Source organism: Furipterus horrens, unplaced genomic scaffold (assembly GCF_987537825.1).
Source record: "Furipterus horrens unplaced genomic scaffold, mFurHor1.1.pri manual_scaffold_5, whole genome shotgun sequence".
In the NCBI taxonomy this organism is placed as follows: Eukaryota; Metazoa; Chordata; class Mammalia; order Chiroptera; family Furipteridae; genus Furipterus; species Furipterus horrens.
Window position 1 is genome coordinate 202728338 of NW_028327175.1, and position 21582 is coordinate 202749919.

Here is a 21582-nt window from a genome sequence, read left to right on the forward strand (position 1 = left end):
TGGACCCCAGACCCCAGTGTCCATCTGCCTTTGACATCTCCCTGCGGTGTTTCATGGTCATTTCAACCTCGGCAGGTCTGCAGGTGGACGCGCCCCGCCACAGCCCTCACGTCCAGGCATGGCAGCACCCACTTCCCTCTGGCGTGGCGAAAACCTTGGTGGCCCTCGGGCACCTCCTGTGCCCATGTTCAGAAGCTGACCCTTCGTATGAAGCACCGTGTCACTGTCCCACGTGTCATACTGGGCCATTTACCTCGCGACACTTGCAGACGCCTCCTCCCAGCACAGCTCGGGGTGGGTGCTGCGCATTTTCTGGGAGCAACTGAGCAAATCTCAGTGAGGCTGCGCCTGCGCCCATCGGTGGCCTCAGCCCCAGATAAGGGGCAGCGCGAGTGTCCCCTGCACTGTGCAGACCTGGCCTCACCCATCACGTGGCCGTCAGCACCCACAGGCGCCTGTTACCAGCAGCCCATCCCCCTCAGCCCCTCCCCCCCCCGGTCCCCACTGCGGCGATACGAAATGTTAACAGGCACGTTCATCTGCTGGATTTATTGTTGGCCGCGTGACATTCAGTGGCTGTTGCTCGGAGTGTTCACCCTCCCTGTCATGACGGCTGTGCTCTGCCCGACCCTCTGCTGGGCTGCCTAATTGGGGACACTACAACCAGGGCTGTGACAGGGTTCAGCACCCGGGGCACGCATGCCAGCTCCCATGGTGCGCGCTTATCAAATGCTCTTTAATTCAGCAGCAGAATATCATTAACTTTGTAAGTAGATGAACACAATGGACAGCCAATTTAATTAACTTCAGATGTCGGCCGTTGGACAGGGGACAGAATGAAATTACACGTGCGTCTCTCAGGCAGGCGGCCCGCGGGGGAGGGGCTTGGCGGCGAGGGTCAGACATGGGGACACCGCTGTGCCGCCGCCTCCTGTTTAGCCTGGAAGCTGGGATTGGAAAGTCAGTTCTCTGTAAAGAAGTCAGCTCTCACTTTCAGTGGCTACAAAGTGGCTGGGAGAGGTGGGGCGGCCTCGCGACAGTGATGTGCTGAACAGGCCCTTTGCCCCGCTGCCCTGTGGGGGCGACTGGGGGGGCTGGCCTTGCGCACCTCCTCCAATCATGGGGGTTCAACAAGGCGCTGCATGGATTTCAACGAGCTTTTTTTCGTTTATTATTGTTTATGATCTAATGAATGTTAGTGTAACTTAGCTTTGATGTATTACTCAATCTATTAAACTTTATTAAAACCAGGAGTCTCAGGGCTTAGTCTTGTGAAATAGTTGTTCCTCCTCATGGTAAAAAACTGTGTTATTTTTTGAAGTCACGTTCAACTTCCTGGAAGGAAGCGATGCATCAGGATGTCCTTTGAACCCTGAGGGAACAGTCCCGCACGTCACTTTCTGCGCCTCGTAGCCAGTCACTCCTGCGAGTGCCCTGCATCTGCACTTCTCCGTCATTTAACCAGGACTCATGCAATGCTTGCTGTGTCCCCAGCATGGTGCCGGGGACTCAGAGTGGCCAGACCATTCCCGAGGGGCTTCCTGTTCTTCCTCCCAGAAGAGAAGGTAGGTGGCAGGAAGAAAGGAAGCTCACAGCCAGAGTGGGCAGCACTGCAAAAGGACAGGGCTGTGCTGGGGCTGCCAAGGCTCTGCACAGAGCAGTCTGGGAGGGCTGCTGGGAGGACGCAGCATTTCCATGGAGACCTACAGCAGCAGCGGGATCATCTGAGAAGAAGCTGGAAGTGGGGAAGGCAAAGCAGAAAAATATCCTAATGATGGGAGAACGTGGCCTTCTGCAGGGTCAGGGCCAGTGTGGCTGGAGCTGAGTGGGCTTGGGTGGACCTGCGGGGCCTGAGGGAGCAGGCCTGGCAGAGGTCACTGAAGAGCAGAAGAGTGACAGGACCAGCTTTCTGTTTTTAAAAAGGCTGCCTTGGCATTCTGTGGACAAGAGGCTGAGGGGCAACAGTGGTGGAAGAAGCAGGGGTCCACAAAGGAGTCCACTGGCTGGGCAGCGGGGGTGCAGAGACGTGGAAGGTCAGAGACAGGTGGCAGTTTGGAGTCCACAGATGTTTGGGGAGGGATGTGGTGGGGAAGCTGCGGGAGGTGTCCTGAGAGTGACAGTTTGCAGGGAGAGCAGGAGGGGGAGAGAGGCAGGGATGTCCTGAGACGGGGCGGAGACAGGACTCCCAGTGAGAGATGTCCACGTGGGGACTGCTGCCTCTGGAGCTGTGAGGTGGCCCTCAGGGGCTGGCGCTGTGCCTGTGGAGCCGTCACCTGGAATATGGGAGGGAGGGGCTGCCACGAAGGGAAGGGGGCCCTGAGCAGACGCAGTGTGCCCTTGTCACGCAGAGGAGGAGATTCTAGAGAGGCAGCATGGTGTCCAAAACCCCAGAGGTGAAGGTACGTGAAGCGGGACGGGTGGCAGGGTGCCCGTGCTGCTGAGAAGCCCAGTGTCATGAGAAGTATGCTCGGGATTTGCGACTGGAATGTCACTGCAGACTTGGCATGGAATAACTCACTGGGCTGGTGAGAAAGGAGGCCAGTTCAGAAACAAGGCAGAACTCCTAACCACGGTGTCAGCGGGCAGAATCCAGGAGTGTGTAAACCACGCGTGGTGACCACAAACTGTAAGGCCAGCAACGGAAAGCCGACCTGACGCTCGCGTCTCTAATGCAGTTCACTACTTTAACCCACTGAAACCAGAAGGGCCTGTGGCCGCCCGCCCCTCACCCTGGCCGGCCCTGCTCTCGCTGCCGGCGCTGCGATCAGCCTTCAACGATGAGTCAAAAATGACCCTTCTCACCCACACATGATGCTGATCTCCAGACTCACGGATCCAGGTGGCTGTGGGGGGTCCCCACCTACATGTGCGGCAGGCACCTCAGGTGCCAGGCCCACCGCAGCCACCTTGCTGTCCTCCAGACTGTGTGTCTGCCTTGTCTCCTCCGCCTCAGAAACAGCAGCTCCCTGCCCCGGGGGCATCGTGGACCCCCCTTTCCTTGCCTGCCCACCCCAGCACGCCCACCCCCAGCACGTCATCTGTGCTCAGCAGAGCCAGCTTTTCGGGCTCAGCGCGGAGCCAGGGCCTCTGGCAGTGCAACAGGATGGGGGGAAAAGGGAGGAAATGGTAAGGGCTGTGAAGAAGAAGGGACAAGCCAGAGCAAGCAGCCCTCACAAAGGATCACCGGGAATCTCCAAGTGCTAGGACTCAGAGGAAGCTGAGCACGGTTGCTGAATGTGAGATTAATATACAAAAATCAACAGCATTTCTACGCGCTAGCAACAGTGGTTCTAAGCCAATGGTGGTTTAGAAATTAGGTTTTCTAGTAGCAACAGAAACTGAAAGATGCCTACAAATAAATCTAATAAAAGATCTTCATAACCTATATGGGGAAAATCATGAAACTTAACAAGACATTAGTAAGACCACAGCATATGGTTAAAGATCTGTTTATGAGAAGGAAGACTGAATATCATAAAGATGTCAGCTCGCCCAGGTCAGTCTGTACTCTCTGCATTTATAATGCAGACCCAGCAGGATGTTTGGGGTGTAAGTTTTATATGGAAATGCCAACGGCCCACAGGAGCAAAAGCAGCTGTGAAGGAAGGCAGCGCAGGGCACTCACGGGGCTGCTACCCAGACTCGCTGCGGGGCTGCCGTGGGAGAGAGCGGTTCTGGAAACAGGGCAGTGGGAGCAAACCAAAAACTCCAAGAATAGCCCCAGCGAGACGGGAATGTGGCGCGTGAGGAGTGGCGTCAGTGACGGTGAGACCGGGCCCTGGGGGCTCCGTGTGGAGCGGAACAACATGTGAGTCCCTGTTACTGCAGAGCCTACAACCCTACGGCTCTTACGTGGGACTAGAGAGTCTCAATGTGGAATCTGATTAGGGCTCTGTTTTCAAATAAGACATAAAGATATAACCCATAAAGGAGCATATTGATTAATGGGACTGCTTTAAAACTACAAACTTTTCTTTGATGAAAGGTGCCGTGAAGTGATTGATGAAAGTAGGGAAAAAGTGAGAGAAAGTCTTTGTAATACCAGATCGTATTGAAAAATTTAACAACCAAGAAAATGAGAAAAAAGATCAATGAAAGATGGAAAAAAGATACGAACAAGAAATTTACAGGAGAAACTTAAGTTGCCGATCCTTTTTTTTTAATCCTCACTTGAAGACATTTTCCCCATTGCTTCCAGAGAGAGACGGAGGGAGAGAGAGAGACATTGGTCGGTTGCCTTCTCGTACACACCCCGCCCGGGGATCGACCCCGCAACCTTTCAGTCTCCAGGACAGCACTCCAGCATGGCCAACACTCTGAGAAAGGACACTCGGCGAATGCAGTGAGAACTCAGCCATGGTGACGGCTCACTTCATGCCCATCCAGCTGGCCACGGCCGCAGGGGCCGCAGGTCAGGCACCGCCCCACACCTTGGTGGCAGGGCAGGTTGTCACTGCAGCCTGGTGATGCCTGTGTTGAAGATGCACATCGCCGTGACCCAGAAACTCCAACCCATGCCTTTTCGTGTGTGCACATGTGATACATGCATGCACACGTGTGTTCAAGGACACCGCACAAGGACGTTCATTGTAATGTTGGTTAGAATAGCAAAAACATCAGAAACGGGTTCCATGTCCAACAGAGGGACGGACAGATGCAATGCTGTGTTTTTGTATGTTGGCTTATTGTGCAGCATTAAAAAAACGGCGTTCCATGCCTCAGCACCAACTACAACTCTGAGTGCAAATCCGAGAGAAAAGTAGATTCGGGGCGTTGATCAAGTCACGGGTCCTGCTGGGTGTTGCCTTTGGCCGTGAGGATGGCAGCCACCCTGGGGAGCGAGGGCAGTGGCCGTGGGGCGCGGTCCGCATGACCCTCCGGAGTCCCCATGCAGCCGCTGGTCCTCGGGAGCGGGGCCTCACCTCTGCCGTGTGCGCCTGCACCAGCCCACTGCCAGGCATCCCCTGTCCCGGAGAAGCCCTCTTCCTTGCGCTTATCACTTCCTTCCTTTCAGCATATCCTCTCATCACCCCGTTTTGTTGCTCTGTTAGGTCCTTCCGATACTGCTTTGTCTTGGCATCATGCCATATGGTGTTTTAGGAGCCCCCTCTTTCCTCAGCATTGTTCCTGGGGCCCACCTATGGTTTAGGGTCCAATCTGTTTATTTTATTCACCCATCCTCACCGTCTTGAGCATTTGGGTTGTTTTTGGTTTCTGGTGTTTTCAGAAGCGCTGCCCTGCATTTCTGGTGCCTATGGTCGGAGGGTCCTCGCTTCCTTGAGAGGGGGCTCTGAGTGCACACGCACATGTGTGTGTGCGCGTGCTTATGCGAGCATTTCCCTGGGTATAAGCGGGCTGCGGAAGCGTAGGCTGCAGGCTCACGGGACCTCCCCGTGTGTGCACCCATCCTCTGCGATCTCAGGTCCTGCGAACCTGAGCGTCTTAGCACATCTCCTGTCTCCTGGGGTAGGCGACATGTGAGAGGGACGCACAGCCTGGGACACAGCACCAAGTCAGCCTCTGGGGTGCCCAGCCTTGTCCTCGGAGCGGAGGTGTCTGCCGCTGACCCTGAGAGCACATGCAGATGCAGCTGTGCACACGGCACTTCTCCTGTCCCCCACACACCCACGTGCTCGTGGGCAAGGCCGCGTCCCTCGCTGGTGGGGGGCCCATGTCCCTGGAGTGCTGTGTGCTTGAGCCCGGGCAAAGCGGAGAATTCATCACACTCTCCAAGTCAATAGGCGTTTCCAGCCATGATTCATGCAACTGTTGATTCTCAGATCAACTAACGTCTGTGTTTTGTTGCAGACTTGAAGGTTAGTTACAGACAATATCTTGTGAAGTTTTTTCTTGTTTATCGGTCCAATTATTATATTTTTAATAACAAGTTGAAGACACTTGAACATGCCAACAACAGAATGTGGCGCCGTCTTGGAGTAGCTAAGAGCCACTGAATTCTGTGCTGCACGTGGTAAATGCAGTCCACCTGCCTGGTAGCGGGACTAGAGGCAGCAGCTGGCTGCACATGAGACGCCAGCCCTGGCTGCTTGGGAGGGACAGAGACGATCTGTTCCTGCGACTTCAGGAGGAAGGCTCCTTCCCGCAGGCTGCGGGAACTCAGAGCTGGCCGTCACCATGGCGCTTCTGGACATGCGCCGCTGGGACACTTCCACGTGGACGTGGGTGGCACAGGTGAAAGCGGCTGTTTCCACCTTGGGCTCCTCTGTGAGAAGCACTGTGTGTTTCCAGCTTTCGTCGTATCTGGGGAAGAAAAATGTGTTCCCTTGTGCCCCTCACTGCTAAGCCGACTTGATTTGAGTGTTAGGAATTTTCTGTCTCATGAAAAAGTGAGCCGGAGGCAGGAGGCCGGCAGGTTAATGGTATGTACTTTGGCTGCCAACCCAATCGCGGAAGTGATCAATCACTAGGCGTTTGATCTGTTTGCAAATAAAGAGTGATGGAGGCATTTCTAACAAGGAGCCGGATTCTTTCCTGGCCCCACGCCTTCGTGTGGCGGCCTCGTCAGGGAGGCGGGAACCCCGACAGCCGGCGCTTTGCCATTGTGCATCGCTTCCTGTCCCAGCCACCGAGAGCGGGCTGCACTCTCAGGGCCACACGCCGAAGCACCCTGGGGGCCGGGCTGCGGCCACTCTCCGCAGAGCGGACTGCGACCGGGGCCGAGCGCCTGCGGGCTGCTTGGCCAGCGCTTGTTTCCTCCGGGCACCAGGGTCGTGGCTGAGCCGCCCGAGGAGCGGGCGCTGGTTCCTGCCGACGCCCAGGAGGGTGGGGACTTGGGATCGGTCATGGCCTTCTCAGAGACAGCCCCTATGGCGTTCCGAGTTTGTGTGGAGCTGGTAGGGCCGCCCAGCCACTCAGAGCCCCGAGGGGCTCCACTCGGGGGTGACCACTGATCACCCGCTGCCGACGAGGCTGTCCCACCACAGGAGGGTGAGGGCTGCTACCGTGTCTGCTTTTCTGGCAGACACGCCGCAGTGACTGGGCCACACGCGCTAACAGACTCATAAGCACTCTTGACAGTCAGGTTTATAAATATGTAAAAAGTGTTTTAATTGTTTTTAGCAAAACAGGCAAGGAGTCAATATTCTCAGCTGCGTCAAGCACACCGTTGACAGGCGCTGTGGCCGGAGGGCCCGGGGAGCAGGCCGGGCGCCTTTCTGTGCGGACGCCAGCGCGGCCATGACAAATGAGGGCCCTGGACCGTATCGACAGAGCAGGTTAAACATTGGGAAAGTTAGCTGAACTTTGACTTCAAATATTCATTAGAGCTAATTATGGATTTTCTGACTCTATGAATTACAGTTCCTGTGCCCACATTGGCAATGTATTTTCCATTTATTTGTTGTAAACCATACTTTTTATTAGCTTTATCCCATTCAGTGAGGTGATAGTTTAAATGTTCGCAGTGACATTTATTTACTTACACCGCTGCTGAGTGCGTTCTGCTCAAAACAGATTCGGGTTTCCTATGTGAGGCTGACGGTGGAGAGTCTCCGAGTGCTGCAGGTGCGGCCTTTCACCGCCTTCCCCGGCCCGCAGGCCGCGGGCAGCCCGCCGTCCATCTGACGAGGCGGGGCCTCAGCTGCACAGCGTCGGAGGGAAGCCGAGCACCAGCTGTGCCAGGCGTGCCCAGGTGTGTCGCCGAGGTGCCGGCTCCCCCTCCGCCTGCCGTGCCGTGGGCAGGCGGGCAGCAGCCTGTGCGCCCAGTTTAGTTAGGACCCGATGGCCTCGTAAAACACGCCCAGGGATGCGATGTGCAGCGTGCTGACTATTGCTGGCAATACTGTGCCGTGTATTCAAAAGTTCTCATCACAAAAAAACACAATTGTAACCATGTGGGAGATGGATGTTCAACTGACCAGTTTACAAAATATATACAAACACCAAGTTATTACATTGCACCCCTTAAACTTACACAACGTTATATGTCAACTGTCTCAATAATGCCGGGAGGGAGAAACATTGTAACAATATTTCCAAAACAGCTCCCACCTTGGTGTGTGGCCTTGGGCCAGGCCTGGCAAAGGGCAGAGGATGGGTGGGGTCTAGGCCCGGGGCCAGGTGCTCCTGCCTCCCCTGAGGGCAGGGTCCCTGGGCCCACCTGTGAGAGGCGGAGGTGCTTGTGGACTGTGGTATCCACTCAGCAGGCTACGTTGCATCTCTCAGGGGCCCCACCCAGCCCCCCAGAAGGCCCCGCCACGTGTCAGCTGGCCTAAGCAGCTTGCATGTGGGTGGTGATCAGGAGGCCCAGCAAGGTGACCAGTGGCTTTGGTGCTCTCCCACCTTCATCAGGCACTCACGTGTGTGCACATGTGTGTAGGTGTGTGCGCACATGTAAAGTGTGTGGGGCCTGGTCAGGATGGAAGGCGTGTTACTGCTCAGCTGTACCACTCCAACTTTCCTGTCAAGTGCAACACAGATGGCAGGGCTAAAGTCATGCCCGTGGGACCCGCGCCCAGAGCTGTTACATGCACATGCACACATCTTAACACACGCGCGCGCATGTGTGTACACACACCTGTACACATACTGATGCATGCCAATGTACCTATGCATACACATACACGCGCACATGCCTGTGTGCACATGTACCCTCATGTATGCACATGTGCACACACATCTGCACAATACCCACGTACACGCATGTAAACACACCCACACATACATACGCGCATGGACACCTGCACACATGAATATGCATACGTGCGCACACATGCACACCCATAAAAAACACCAAGTTAAGTTTGCATTTCAGATAAACAGCAAGTAACTTCCTGTGACAGGTGCCTCCTGCTCCCTTCCCTTGGTGGCCGTCCCTGCCCCTGGCTGGCACCTGCACTTTGACCTGTTCCTAAATGGAGAGCGTGGCTCAAACGCTGGTGCTCCCCCGACCCGTAATCAGGATGAGGTGGTGAAGAGAGGGGGCAGCGTGTGGCTCCTCGTGTGGGGCGGGGACAGCGCGTGGCCATGACGAAGCCATGTCCGGGCACTCGGACCAGTCCCCCCTGGCTGAGCCCTTGCCTTCTGAGCCTCCGGGCCTCACTGCAGAAGTGAGCTGCCCTAGACGGCACCCCTGTGGGAGGACATGCCGCTGGCAGCGGGCTCCACGCAGGGCCTCCTGGGGTGCGGACGCGGGAGGGGCATCCACGGCGAACGTTCCGGGGCTCCGTGCCTGTGGCCGAGTTACGCGCGCGCACCTCTCTGGTGCAAAGAGCGTTTTGTTCCCTGCTGAAGACTGCGGGAGAAGTGCCCACGTGCCGCTCCCTTACCTGATCTCTCTTTTTGCTCCACAGGCGCTAGGAAGCTTTTACTTTCTTCACGAGTCCTTAAAAAACATCTACCAGTTTGACTTCAAAGGTAAGAATGCGTGCTGTTAGCTGCCCTGACTCCTTCTGGGTTTCCCGCCTCAGCGACTCCCCACGCCCTGCCCCTGGGTCTGGGTGCTTCTGGGCCCTTCTGCCCCGGGTCCCTGTGAGGGGCTGGCATGGTCTTGGTTCCCACTAACCAGGGACCCCGTCTGAAAACCTGGCTTTCTAGCTACAGAGAAACCGAGATAGCTGGCGAGCCGCGCCCCGGCCCCCCACCTCGCGGCCTCACCTCCCGCCACCCCCGCTCCCAGGGCAGGGCTCGGGGGAGCGGTTGGCTCTCCTGTGACAGTTACAAGGAGAAGGGAAGGGCTCGGCGTCTGTGTCCCTGTCACATGTGAGAGGACGGCGTGGCCGGAGCTGAGGGCGTGTTGTGGCCAAGGGGAAGCGCTGCCCTGAGTTTGCAGGGCGAGCACCACGCATTTGCGTAGGGAAGGCTCTCCCTGGGCTGCCTCTGATGTCACGGTCCCTGTCCCCGTCCCCAGGAGCACTGGAGGCCTTTCACCCCACATCTGACAAATGTCACCGTGGCCCCGTTCCGCCAGGCGCGTTGGTGCTTTTATCTTACACTCAGTGTTTTGTCTCCAGGTTATGTGTAAACTCCTCAGCGCTCCGCTTAGGCCGTTGAGCCAGATCCCATTAATTTGAACTGTCGTTCAAGTCGTAATAACTGTGGGAGCCACTAATTATGTCAGTGGGCTCAGATTCATTACCTTTGCTCACTTGGGAGATAGAGTGCCTCTTACCCAACGGAGAAGCAGCCCTCTCTGGGTGACTTGAGTGGCAGTTTTGTCAAGGCTGAGCAGGGTTCCAGCCAGCGGGCAGCTGTCACCAGCCTTGTCACCTGAGGATTCTCTACATGCTTTAGACATGGGCATCTGACTTCCCCACCAGCAAACCTGGTGAGAGGTGGGCCACACTTACCATGGTCTGATCAGACGCCCACAGGAGTGTGTCGCATCCCCAAGCAGGGGCACGGTGGGGACGTCCCATTGGGGCTGGTGGCAGAGCGGCCGATGCTGCTGGTCTGCCTGCACCACAGGCTGGAAGGTGGGCTGATGTGTTGAGCTTGTCCTTTCTCTACATGACCATCTGCCTACAGTTCTACTGTGAAATCGGGCCAGTTCAAAAGGGTCCGCTGGCCCACCGCAGGTGTAAAACTGGATGTCGGAGGTGCGTGGGACTCCAACACAGCTTACGTGGGGCCTCCACGGTCTCAGTGACAAGCCCTGGGACAGTGACAGGCAGTGAACGTGGTCTGAGCACTTAGGCATGTCATTACACATCATTCTGAAAACACTGTGTCCCGGCACAGCGAGTGTTCCTGCTGCCCCACAGCGTGGGTGGCGCGTGGGTGAAGGGGTGGGGCACGGGGTGTAGGGGAAGGTGTGGGTGCAGGCGCAGAGTGTGGGGTGCAGGTGGGGGCACTGCCTGTCCCCTGCTCTGCAGCCCCTGCCTTTCAGGGCTCACTCTTCTGCCTTGAATTGAGTTACAGCAAAAGCAGTAGAGAATTTGTGAAAAGTTTGAATAACCTTGTGTTTAAAAAATAGCCCAAATTTTAACAAATACCTCGTTAGAAATTTCAGATGAAAGTGACTTCCAGTGTCTGGTTCAGTGTGGGAAGAGCTTGGACGTCGTCACCCCGTCCTCACAGCAAGGAGTCTGGACACATGGGAACTAGATAGTTCTTCTTAGGGCCCCTTGAGAGGCGGGGTCACAGGGCGAACTGCGGCCAACGAGCCACAGAGACCGTGGCTGCAGTCCACACTGGGCTGCATGCCACAGCATGCTGACAAAGTCTGGAGGTCAAGCGTGGGAAATGCCTGGGGACCCAGCCTTGGGGGTGCCCCACACCTCTGTGGCTTCTACCAGGAGACTTGCCGCATTCTCATGGTGGAGATCAGAGAAGAAACCCCCGGAGCTTCTGGGGCGGGTGCTGAGGACACATGTGAGGGGCACACACTGTTGTGAGACTGAGCCCCACTCATGGACGGGGAGCAGTTCCCTCCACCCGGACAGCCCCACCCCAGCCTCCCAGCCAGGGTTCAGGACGGCAGGTCCTGCCCAGCTCAGACCGTGTAGGTAAGAGTCTCACAGGGGCCCCGAGGTGGCAGAGGAGATGGAAGCAGGGCCCTGGAGGGAGCTTTAGCCTCTGACCACGCAGGAAACACAGCCCGGCTCCTCGTCAGATCAGCACGAGCCCGTACGTGAAAGGCCTGTCCACCTCAGTCTCTCCTGCCCGGGTACTCACGTGCTCTGTCAGCAGCGAACTACAAGGTGTGCCAAAAGGGAAGAACACCCCCGGCGGGAAAAAGCACTCAGACTCAGATATCGCACAGATGGGAATTAAAGATGACGGATGGATTTGCTGAGGGCTCTGATGGAAAAGCGGACCCGCAAGGACAGGTGGGTAGCACAGAGGAAAGACGGAAACTCTAAGGAAGAAGAAACGGGACGAGCTGGAAGCCGGAAGCACTGAGACGCAGGCGGAGAGCGCCGTGACGGGCTTGCCGCGCTGGGCTGCGCCGAGGAAAGGACCGATCAACTACGGGCTCTGCCCCTGCAACTCTGCAAACGGAAACGGCGAAGAGGGAGAAAGAACAGCGTCTCAGAACCGAGGGACAGCTGCAAAAGGCGTGGCGTGTGCGTGATGGCAACACCCACGGGAGGAGGATAAGGCGGAAAGGAGCAGGAGAAATATGCGAATAGCCGAGAGTTTCCCAGAGGCAGTGATGGGCACAGCCCCTGACCCTGAGAGCCCAGAGAGCGTCAAGTGGGGGCGCCAGGGAGCCACACCCGAGCCCGCGCTGTCAGAGCACAGAAGGCCAGAGGCCGCGAGGGCGGCGCGGGCAGGGACCCTGGCCTTGAGGGGGCAGATAAGGATGTGCTCGAAGCAAGGAGATGGTGTGAACAACCTAGAACTCTAAACCAAGCAAGCACGCTTGTCCTTCAAAGGTGGACGAGAAACAAAGACCTTCTCAGACAAACCAGAGCTGAAGGAGTCTGTTAGCGGTGGTCCTGCCCTGCGAGACACGTGAGAAGGAAAGTGGCACAGGCCCGAAGCTTCGTGGAGAAGGAGCGCGAGAGAAGGAGCAGGAGACGATAAAGCAAACCCTTTTACTTCCTATTCTCAGTTGCTTTGGGATCACTTCTGTTCAAAGCGTTAGTAGCAACAACGCGCTGGGCGACTGTAGCTTGTGGGCAAGTGAGATGTTACAGAGGCTGGGGGAGGGGTTGGGGCCGCTCGTTGTAAAGAACACACACTGTGAAGGTGGAGAGTGTTATTTGAAAATGGACTTGGATTAGTTCTAAATGTGTGTTGCATACTCTTTGGCAACCACGAAAATGTTTTTAATGAAGTGTAACTGATATACTAAAAGAGGAGAGAAAGCAGAATTATGCAAGATGCTCAGTTTAGCCAAGAGAAGGCAGAAAAAGAGGAGAAGAAACAAAGAACAAAGGCAATCAATAGAAAGGTTATAAATGTGGAAGGTGTGACTCCAACTACAATCATTACTTAAATGTGAATGGTCCAAATTCACCAGTCAAAAGACAGACTGTCAGAGGGGTTTAAAAAAGCGAGATCCAACTATGCCTTGTCTACTGGAAACCCACTTAAGATATGTGTAGACACATCAAGATAAAAAGTAAAGGGCGGGAGAAAGATGTGCCCTGCTAACACTACCAGAAAGAGAGCAGGGTAGCTCTATGGACTTCAGACAGAGCAGACGTCCGAGTGAGGAAGGTGGTTGGGGATAAAGACGGTAACGATAAAGGGGTCAGTTCTGTAGACAGTATGACGACTCTTAATGTGCATACAGCTAACACCAGGACATCAGCCACATGAAGCAAAAACTGATGGCACTGCACCGAGACAGAGCTGGGCCCACCGTAATAGCTGGAGGCTTGAGCACGCCTCCCTCTGAGCTGGACAGGACGGAGCTGAGCCCAGCAGCACCATCTGTCACCTGCTAATTGACATTTATAGGAGAATCCATTCAGCAACAGCAGAATGCGTCCTTCTCAAGCCACATGGAATAGTCACCAAGACAGACCACATTCTGGTCCATAAAACATACCTCACCGAATTTGAAAGGAGAGAAATCATACCGAGTATACTTTCAGACCACAATGGAATTAAGCTAGAAATCAATAACAGAACGATAAATGGAAAGCTCTCAGATACTTGGGATATCAAACAACTCACTTCTAAGTAACGTGGGTCAAAGAAGAAGTCTCAAGAGAAATTTTTTAAATATTTTGAACTAAATGGAAATGAAAACAGACTTAACAAAAAATTGAGGATGTAGTGAAAATGGTGCATTTGTGGTAGCAAATGCATATATTAGAAAAAAGTAAGATGTACAAACAGTAATCTAAGCTTCTGCCTTAGGGAACGAGAGGAGAGCAAATTAAATCCAAAGTAGGCGTAAGAAAATAAATGATAAAAATTGGAGCATAAATCAATGACATTGAAAACAGGAGCTCAATAAAGAAAATTAACAAAACCAGAAGTTGGTTCTTTGAAAAGATCAATAAAATTGATAAACCTCTAGCCAGTCTGACCAAGGGAAAAAAGAAGACAAATTACTAATATTAGAAATGGGAGAGGAGCCATCACTACTGATCCTATGGACATTAAAGGGTAATAAAGGTATCTTATGAACGCATCTATGCTTATAAATTTGATAGCTTAGACGAACCGATTCCTTTAAAGATGCAATCTACCAAAACTCATACAAAGAGGGCTAGATAATCTAAATAGGCTTTTATGTATTAAAGAAACAGAATCAATTATTAATAACCCTCTAAAAAAGGAAGCGTTAGGCCCAGATGATTTCACTGGCAAATTCAAGCAGAGATTTAAGGGAGAAATTATATTCATTCGCTACAAGTTCTTCCAGATAAAAGCAGCAGAGGAATACTTCCAAACTGATCTTATGAGGCCACGTCACCCCCAAACCAGATAAAGACATGACAGAAAAGAAAAACTACAGACAGCTCTGTCATGAGCATAAGATGTGGGTGTTCTAAAAATAAATTAGCAACTAGAATTCAACCGAATACACTGTGACCAATTGAGATTTATTCCAGGTATGCAAGGTTGGTTCAACACTCAAACACGAATTAATGTAACCTATCACATCAACAGGCCAACAAATAAAAGTCACATGATCGGATTAATAGATGCAGAAAAGCATTTGACAAAACTCCACACCCATATATAATAAAAACTCTCAGCAAACGAAGAATAGAGAACTTCCTCAACTTGATAAGAGAGCTACAGAAACCTAGAGCTAACATAAGGCTTAATATTGAGAAACTAGGTGCTTTTTCCGCTAAGATCGGCAACAAGACCGGGGTGACCCCTCTCACCGCATCTCTTTAACGTCGTACTGGAAGCTCGGCTAACGCAGTAAGACAAGAAAGTGAAATAAAAGGCTTATTAATTGGGGAGGGAGCAAACAACTTGTCTTAGTCTGAGATGACATGATTTTCTTTGTAGAAAATCCCAAGGAACCAATAACAACAAAACTGGGGCTAACAAGCAAGGTTGCAGGGTATGAGGTTAAATGCAGCGGTCCCCTGTGTTTCCATCCACCAGCAATGAACAAGTGGGGCCGGAGAGGAAAAACACAATACCAGCTGCAGTAGCACACACGGAAAAGAAGGACTCGGAATCAGTCTAACAAAATACACACAAGACCTGTATGAGGAAAACTACAAAACCCTGATGAGTGAAGTCAAAGCTCTGAATAAATGGAGACACGTTCCATGTTCACGGACAGGAAGACTCATCACGGTCAAAAGGTCAGTTCTTCCCGACCTGATCTGTAGGTTCAGTGCAATCTGACCGAAATCCCAGCAGGCTGTTCTGTGGACATCAGCAAACTTATCCTAAATCTGATATGGAGGCAAAGAATGGCCAACACTGTGAAAGGAAAAGACACTGCCCACCTTCCAGACCACAGCCACCCAGAGATCGTGGTGCTGGCAAAGGAAGACACCGATGGTCAGTGCCCCAGAACAGCGGGCCCAGGGGAGATGCCTGTAGACACCGTCCACTGTGGTCTTTGACGAAGGAGCAGAGGGCACAGGGCAGCGGGACAGCCACGGGTGGGAAAGTGGGTCTGGACTCTCACCTTGCCCCTCGCAAGAATGAGCTCAAGGTGAGTCATAGCCCTGAACGGAAACAGAGCTATGAAGCTCCTGCTAGGAAACAGGAGGAAACCAGGTGGCCTGGGCGTGCAGATGAGTGTTTGGGTGCAACACCGAACACGCAGTGTGCAAAAGAAAACACCGGTCAGCGGGCCCCACTGGAACGGGAAAGCCTGCCCCGCGGAGACGCTCAGTGAGGTGGAAGGACAAGCCATGGGCCGCGAGAAAGCCTTTGCAAAAGACGCAGCTAAAAAGGCCTGTTGTACCAACCAAATGAAGTGCTCTTCAACTCAATAAGGAAACCACCTAATTGATAAGTGAGCCCAAAATGCAAATAGACATCTCACCTAAGAAGATACAGATGACAAACGAACATGTGAAAAGTGCTGAACTCGCGTGTCACCAGGGAAATGCAGACTGAAGCGGTGCCGCGCCGTACACACCTGTTAGAGTGGCTCAAACCCGGAAACCTGGCCGCACGGGCATGGGGGAGCGTGTGGACTCGCTGCTGAGCGCAGAACGTGCAGCCACGCCCGAGGGCCGTTGGGCGGCTCCTCACGAACTGGACGTGTTCTTGCATATGACCCAGCAGTCATGTCTCTTGGTTTGCCCAAATGAGTTGACAACGTCTGTCCACACAAAAGCCTGCACAGAAACATTTGTAGCATCGTTATTCGTGATTACACCAAACCGGAAGCAAGCAGAGCATCTCCCCCACAGTGAGTGAGTGAGGGCGCCCCCAGCGGCCACCCATCCAGCGCGGCGTCACTCAGCAGTGACAGGGAATGAGACATGGGGGTGCTCAGAGGTACACACTGGCCCCCCGACCAACACGGGCATGAACTGCACGGCTCCACTTACATGGATTTTTTCAGTAAGCACCCGGACTGCCGTGGATCCGCTTGGGAGTTTGTGGGTGCAGAGGGCTGACTGCACGCGTCGACCCATGCCGTTTTACACGAGGGGCTCGAGCGCCCCAGCATCTTGGTGTCCGGCGTGGCGGGGAGAGTGGCTGGAACCAGTCCCCCGTACAGACCGAGGACAACTCCGTTTTTGACCGCAGGGGGCTTGGCGTCCCTGAGCCCCATGTTGTTCGAGAGGCAACTGTGTCACTCAGCGACAGAAGCCAACTGGGAAAGGCTACGTCCAGTACGTTGCCAACAAGGACATTCTGGGAAAGATACAACTAGAGGCAGTGGAAGCATGGCCGGCTGCAGGCGTTGGGGGAGCAGGGTGACGGGGGCCCAGGGGTTCTTGCGGAGGCGAAGTCGTTCCATGCGCTACGGCAGTGGTGGGCGCGTGGCGTCGTGCACGTGTGAAACCGTAGAACGTGACACAGCCAGTGCCCCCCAGTGTCAAGTGTGGACCTCAGGGAGGGATGGTGTGTCCCCCACGAACGCCAGGGAAGCTGGGCGGTAGGGATATGGGAGCTGCACTGTCTGCTCGATCTCTACTAACCTAAAACGGCTCAAAAAATAAAGTATTTTGAACAAAGAATGAAGGGCTCGTTTCCCGCCTCCCAGGGCCAACCCTCCTCTTTCCTCGAAGCTGACCAGCTTCCAGCGCGGGCAGAAGTGCTCGGTGCACAGCCTCCTGCCCCTCCCGGCTTACACACGCACGGCACACGCGCTGCACAGTCCGCGGCCTGGAAACAGCGCTCCGGGCTTTCTGCACCTGTGCGCCCGGGCGCACTGAGGCCGGGGGGGCGCTATCTGGCGGGCGTCCACCCGGCACTGCATTTTGGAGGCGTCCATCCTTCTGCAGCATGAACTGCTGGCCCTGGTGGCTGCTGTGATCACTCCTCTGCCAGAATGGACCCTGTACCTGAACAGGCTCTTCGAAGGACTGTTTCCTTACCCTCAGGAGCGAGTGAGCCGCACCCTGGCTGTGGGCGGCAGGGCCCTATAGGAGGGAGCAGGGAGGAGATGCACCCTCCCTGTGGGTGTGGACTGTGAGCAGTGCCACCCGGAGGTCCGTGAGGTCCCAGAGCCCTGCAGCCACCCTCCCAGCCATGTCGCGGTGCAGGTGACTGTCTGGGAGCAGCAGGGACACCCCTCACCTGCACATTTACCCCGTGGGCCTGGGTGCACCTCCATCCTCCCGACAGGCTGTGGCTCAGCCCTGCCCAGGGCCGGGTCCCCTTCCCCATCCCCACTGCTGTGCTCATTCCCGGCAGCCCGTCCCTGTCCTGCACTGACTGAGGCGCCCTCCTTCTTCCCTGCCATCCTGGCTCCTCCATCTACCCCACACTCAGGCCTCTCCCATGGCCACACTCAGGGACTCTGCATCCCTGTGCTGTGGGTGAGACTGTCCCCGGCCCCATGCCCCAGGGGTTCAGATCACATCCTGTGTGTCGCCTGCCTTATCCGTGTCCATCTTTGTCCTGTATCCAGGTCCACTCCTGTGTCCCAGCTCTATGTCCCATGTCCAGGTCCCTGTCCTTAGTGCTCCTGGGGAGTGGGGCCCAAAGCGATGGAAAAGGACTGGGGGAGGCAGAGTGGGAAGCCCAGAGCACAGGCAGAAGCTGCGTGAGAAACTCACGTGGAAGCTGCCCCGCCCCCATCCATTTGCCTGGGCAGGTCTCCCTTGACCTCAGCTGTGTGGTGACAGCTGCAAGGGGCTGGTGTTTGATAGACCCCGTCCTGCTGCCGAGGTGGGTGGTGGTTCTGTGAAGCGCTTCTGTGAGGAAGCGCACTCTGCGCCACGGCCTTTTGCAAATGGGTGTATTGGGTGCGTCACTTGTGTGCGCACAGAGGCCTGTGCCCACCTGCCCCCGCACCAGCCTCCCCTGATGAGCGTTCAGAAGTGACGGTGATGAGCTGGGGGGCCTCGGGGGACCAGCTCCAAAACCAGACACACTGAGTGTCTCGTCCGGCCCTGCGTCTCCCCCCAAGTCCCCTCCCCTAGTGCTGTGCTTCTGCCCGGGGCTCGCTCTCCACCAAACGCCGCCCAGGACACGGCATCCAGCCTCCGTCCTGCCGTGCCGCCCCGTCGGCGGGTCCGTGGGTGGGATGGTGCTCCGGGAGCGACAGGTACGAGTGCTCGTGGGGCTCGGAGCGTGACCCTCGGAACCGGACAGCACCGCTCGTCACTGGGCTTCCAGGGACATCCTGACAGCCCCAGGCACCGCCCTGCGCCAGCCGTCCCTGGCCGAGGAGCAGGGCATCTGGTGATGCGGGCTGGCAGCAGGGGTCTCCCTGCAGGGTCTCAGCAGGCCCACGTGCGGCCAGGGTCCCGACGGCAGCCCACCGCTGAGCCCGGCCCCCACCACTGCTTGGGGACACCGCCCGTGAGAAGAAGCCACCCAGGCCGGGGTGTGAGAGAGCCGGGCCCAGCCCCTCTGCAGAGGGTCGGCCCAGGGCGTCGGGGGGGCTGGCCCAGCAGGGCACCTCAGCCCGTGAGGCAGTGGGGTGCTGGGCAGGCGGCCAGGAGCTCGGTCTGCGGGGCTCCCCTCTCCATCTCACATAAACCCCTCGTCCTTGGACTTGAGGACGTGAGTGATGCTGGCTGGATGCGAGGGAGAAATCAATGTTATTAAATAAATTTGTGTTAAGGTATGAGCGAACGGTAATTCCACGGCCCTGTTAAACACGTTCACGGCTCTAGCGGAGCGTGCCAATTAGCCCCCGTAAGTCTGCAGGCTGAGGGCTGTTAGTGCATAATGAGGGTGGGTGTCCCATTCCAGGGCGGGGCCGCGATGCACGAGCCACGAGTGTCAGCGGGAGCGGCTGGCCTGTCGGGTCCGCGCCCCTCGTCGGGTGCCCTGGGGCCACCTTCTCCCCACGTGGGACCCGGGACCCCACGGCGCGTGGCTGGTTGGGTGGGGTCGTGCCGCAGCTGTTGACATGGTTCCTCTGCTCCTTTCCAGCGAAGAAGTACAAGAAGGTCACTGGCAAAGAGATCTACTCGGACACGCTGGAGAGCACGCCCATGCTGGAGAAGGAGAAGTTCCCCCAGGACTACTTCCCCGAGGTGCGTGTCGGGGCCCCGCCGGCCACCGTCTCACAGGGTGGTCATGCCAGGATGGAAGCTGAGGGCACACGGTGTTCACGTTCATGGAAGGAATCCCACGTGCTGCTGCCACGCGCCACTGTCCCCTTTCTGGGAGGATCTGAAATGCGCGTGGGTTCCTCTGGGCATCTTAGCTAAGTGCTGAGAGGACAGGAAGAGATGCACTGTTCTTGGTTAGACCAGCTGGTCAGTTTTCTAATTACTGTTCCCTGGCAAAGGAGCCGTCCCCAAAGATGCAGAAAAATAATGATCGTTCACTTGGGGCCTGGAGTGTGAGCGGGTCAGTCTGGCCAGTGGCCTGCCTGGCGCAGGGACACACGGAGCGTGTTCCCTTCCACAGAGTGCTGTCCGTGGCCCGTGAGAGGCGTGGCCAAGAGCCTGGCACCCGGCACTGCCCATGTGTCCCAGCAGTGGCTGCTTCCCGCGCGTCAGGTGTTCTCAAGAGGTGCTGACGTACTTCCTCTGCACCTGACACCCTCACACAGCCAAGTTATTTTCAGCGTATCACAGCACACGTGTGATTTTAGATCCTGCGCGTTTAGTCAGCATCGTAACCGGGACTTCCCGAGTCTCCTAATCCTGCTCATCAGCTGTTGGTCCAGAGCCGGTCGCCCTGTCCTTTACCGTCTGTCCCACTGGGGCTGGGTGTGACTGTAATGGAAGGCCTGTGTGTCGGCTACCCTCAGCCCTAGTGACAGAGGAGGGCTGCTCCGCCCCAGGGGGGGTTAGGACTGCCCGCCACTCGGCAGACACCCTGCCTGCACGTGGAGCAGATCCTCAGCAAGGCATCAGCTTCCTTAACTTGCTTTATGCCCTGAGCCTGGAGGGGTGGATCGAGGCTGCCTCTGTGAAGGATGGGCCCTCTTGTCATGCCAGGACGTGGCTTCCTCGTCCGTTGTCCCGAGCCAAGGACATGTGTCCGAGGGCTGGCCTCCCATCCTGGCTGCCCTTGGCCCTCCGTTGTCCCCTGCTCCCTGTGAGGCTGGAGGAAGGTGAGCCTGGGAAGCTCTAGAAGCTTCAGTTCTCGACGTCCCACGATTACAGCCGAATCCGTGTCTCCCCAGGACCCTCCTGAACGTTGGCCATGGTGGCATCCGGTCGAGCTGATACAACTGCAGATCCTTAGGGACATCAGGGACGAGAAGTCAGTTTCAGAGTCCAGCTGTGGCTGAGCTCCTGGCCCCCATCCTGATCCAGACCCACCCTTCCTTACCTGAGATCCACACCGGAGCCCACCCTGGCTGGGGCCTCGCCTGAGGGTGGCCCAGGGCCCTAGCGAGCAGTGGGAGCCGGAGGGGCTGGGGACAGTGGTCTCGGCCTCTTCCCAGCAGCAGGACGGCTAGGCCAGCTCCGCCGCGCCAGGTGGGCACAGCCCGGAGCCGGGCGAGGAAGAGGCCTGCGGTGTCCTGGCTCCTCTCAGGCTGCGGAGCCCCCAGGGCCCCCCTGTCTTGGCCGTGCACCACCGGCCGTGCAGGACTGGGCTGAGGACCTAGGTCATCTGAGCTCCTCGTCCTTATCCTGGGGCCCCGCCCCGCCCAGAGGGGCTCTCACCCCACCTGGGGCAGCTGAGGTTCCCCAGAGGCAGCGGCGAGGGCCACAGGCACCTGGGGGGAGGCAGGGCCGAGGGGAGGGCCAGGAGGCCTGGCAGATCTGCCCGTGATGGCAGCGGGCGGGGCTGGGCACAGGCCCGTGCGGGGGCCTTGAGGCCACCCCTCCCCCCCAGCAGTTTAGCATCTCTGTTTGCAGCGTCCTCCTGTCATTGCCACTCTCAAGTTTTGAACGGTTGTGAACGCTGAGAACAGGTCGGGAGCGGTGCCCAGGGCCCTGTCCCTGTCCTGCGCTGACCGAGGCGCCCCTCATGCTGGAGCCCTCCTCTCTCCCAGCCCTGCCTCCATCCTGGGCGTGGGTGCCTGCTGGGCGCCTGAAGGAGCCCCAGGGGCTTGTTCCCATGCGGCTGCTCCCGGGGCAGCAGAAGGGCGCCCTGCTCCTCCCTCTACCCTGGGGAGGGACTGAAGGGAGATCTCACTCA

At 56.3% G+C, this 21582-nt stretch overlaps 1 protein-coding gene across 2 annotated transcripts in view; it reads left to right on the top strand.

Annotated features, from left to right (window-relative positions):
• Positions 1–21582, top strand: part of INPP5A (inositol polyphosphate-5-phosphatase A) — a 138749-nt gene that overhangs the window by 78580 nt on the left and 38587 nt on the right. For both annotated transcript variants that reach the window (XM_090278801.1, XM_090278800.1), the window contains exons 5-6: positions 9312–9375; positions 19411–19514. In XM_090278801.1, coding sequence (XP_090134927.1) covers positions 9312–9375; positions 19411–19514 — 168 coding nt within the window. The remainder of the gene's footprint in view (positions 1–9311; positions 9376–19410; positions 19515–21582) is intronic.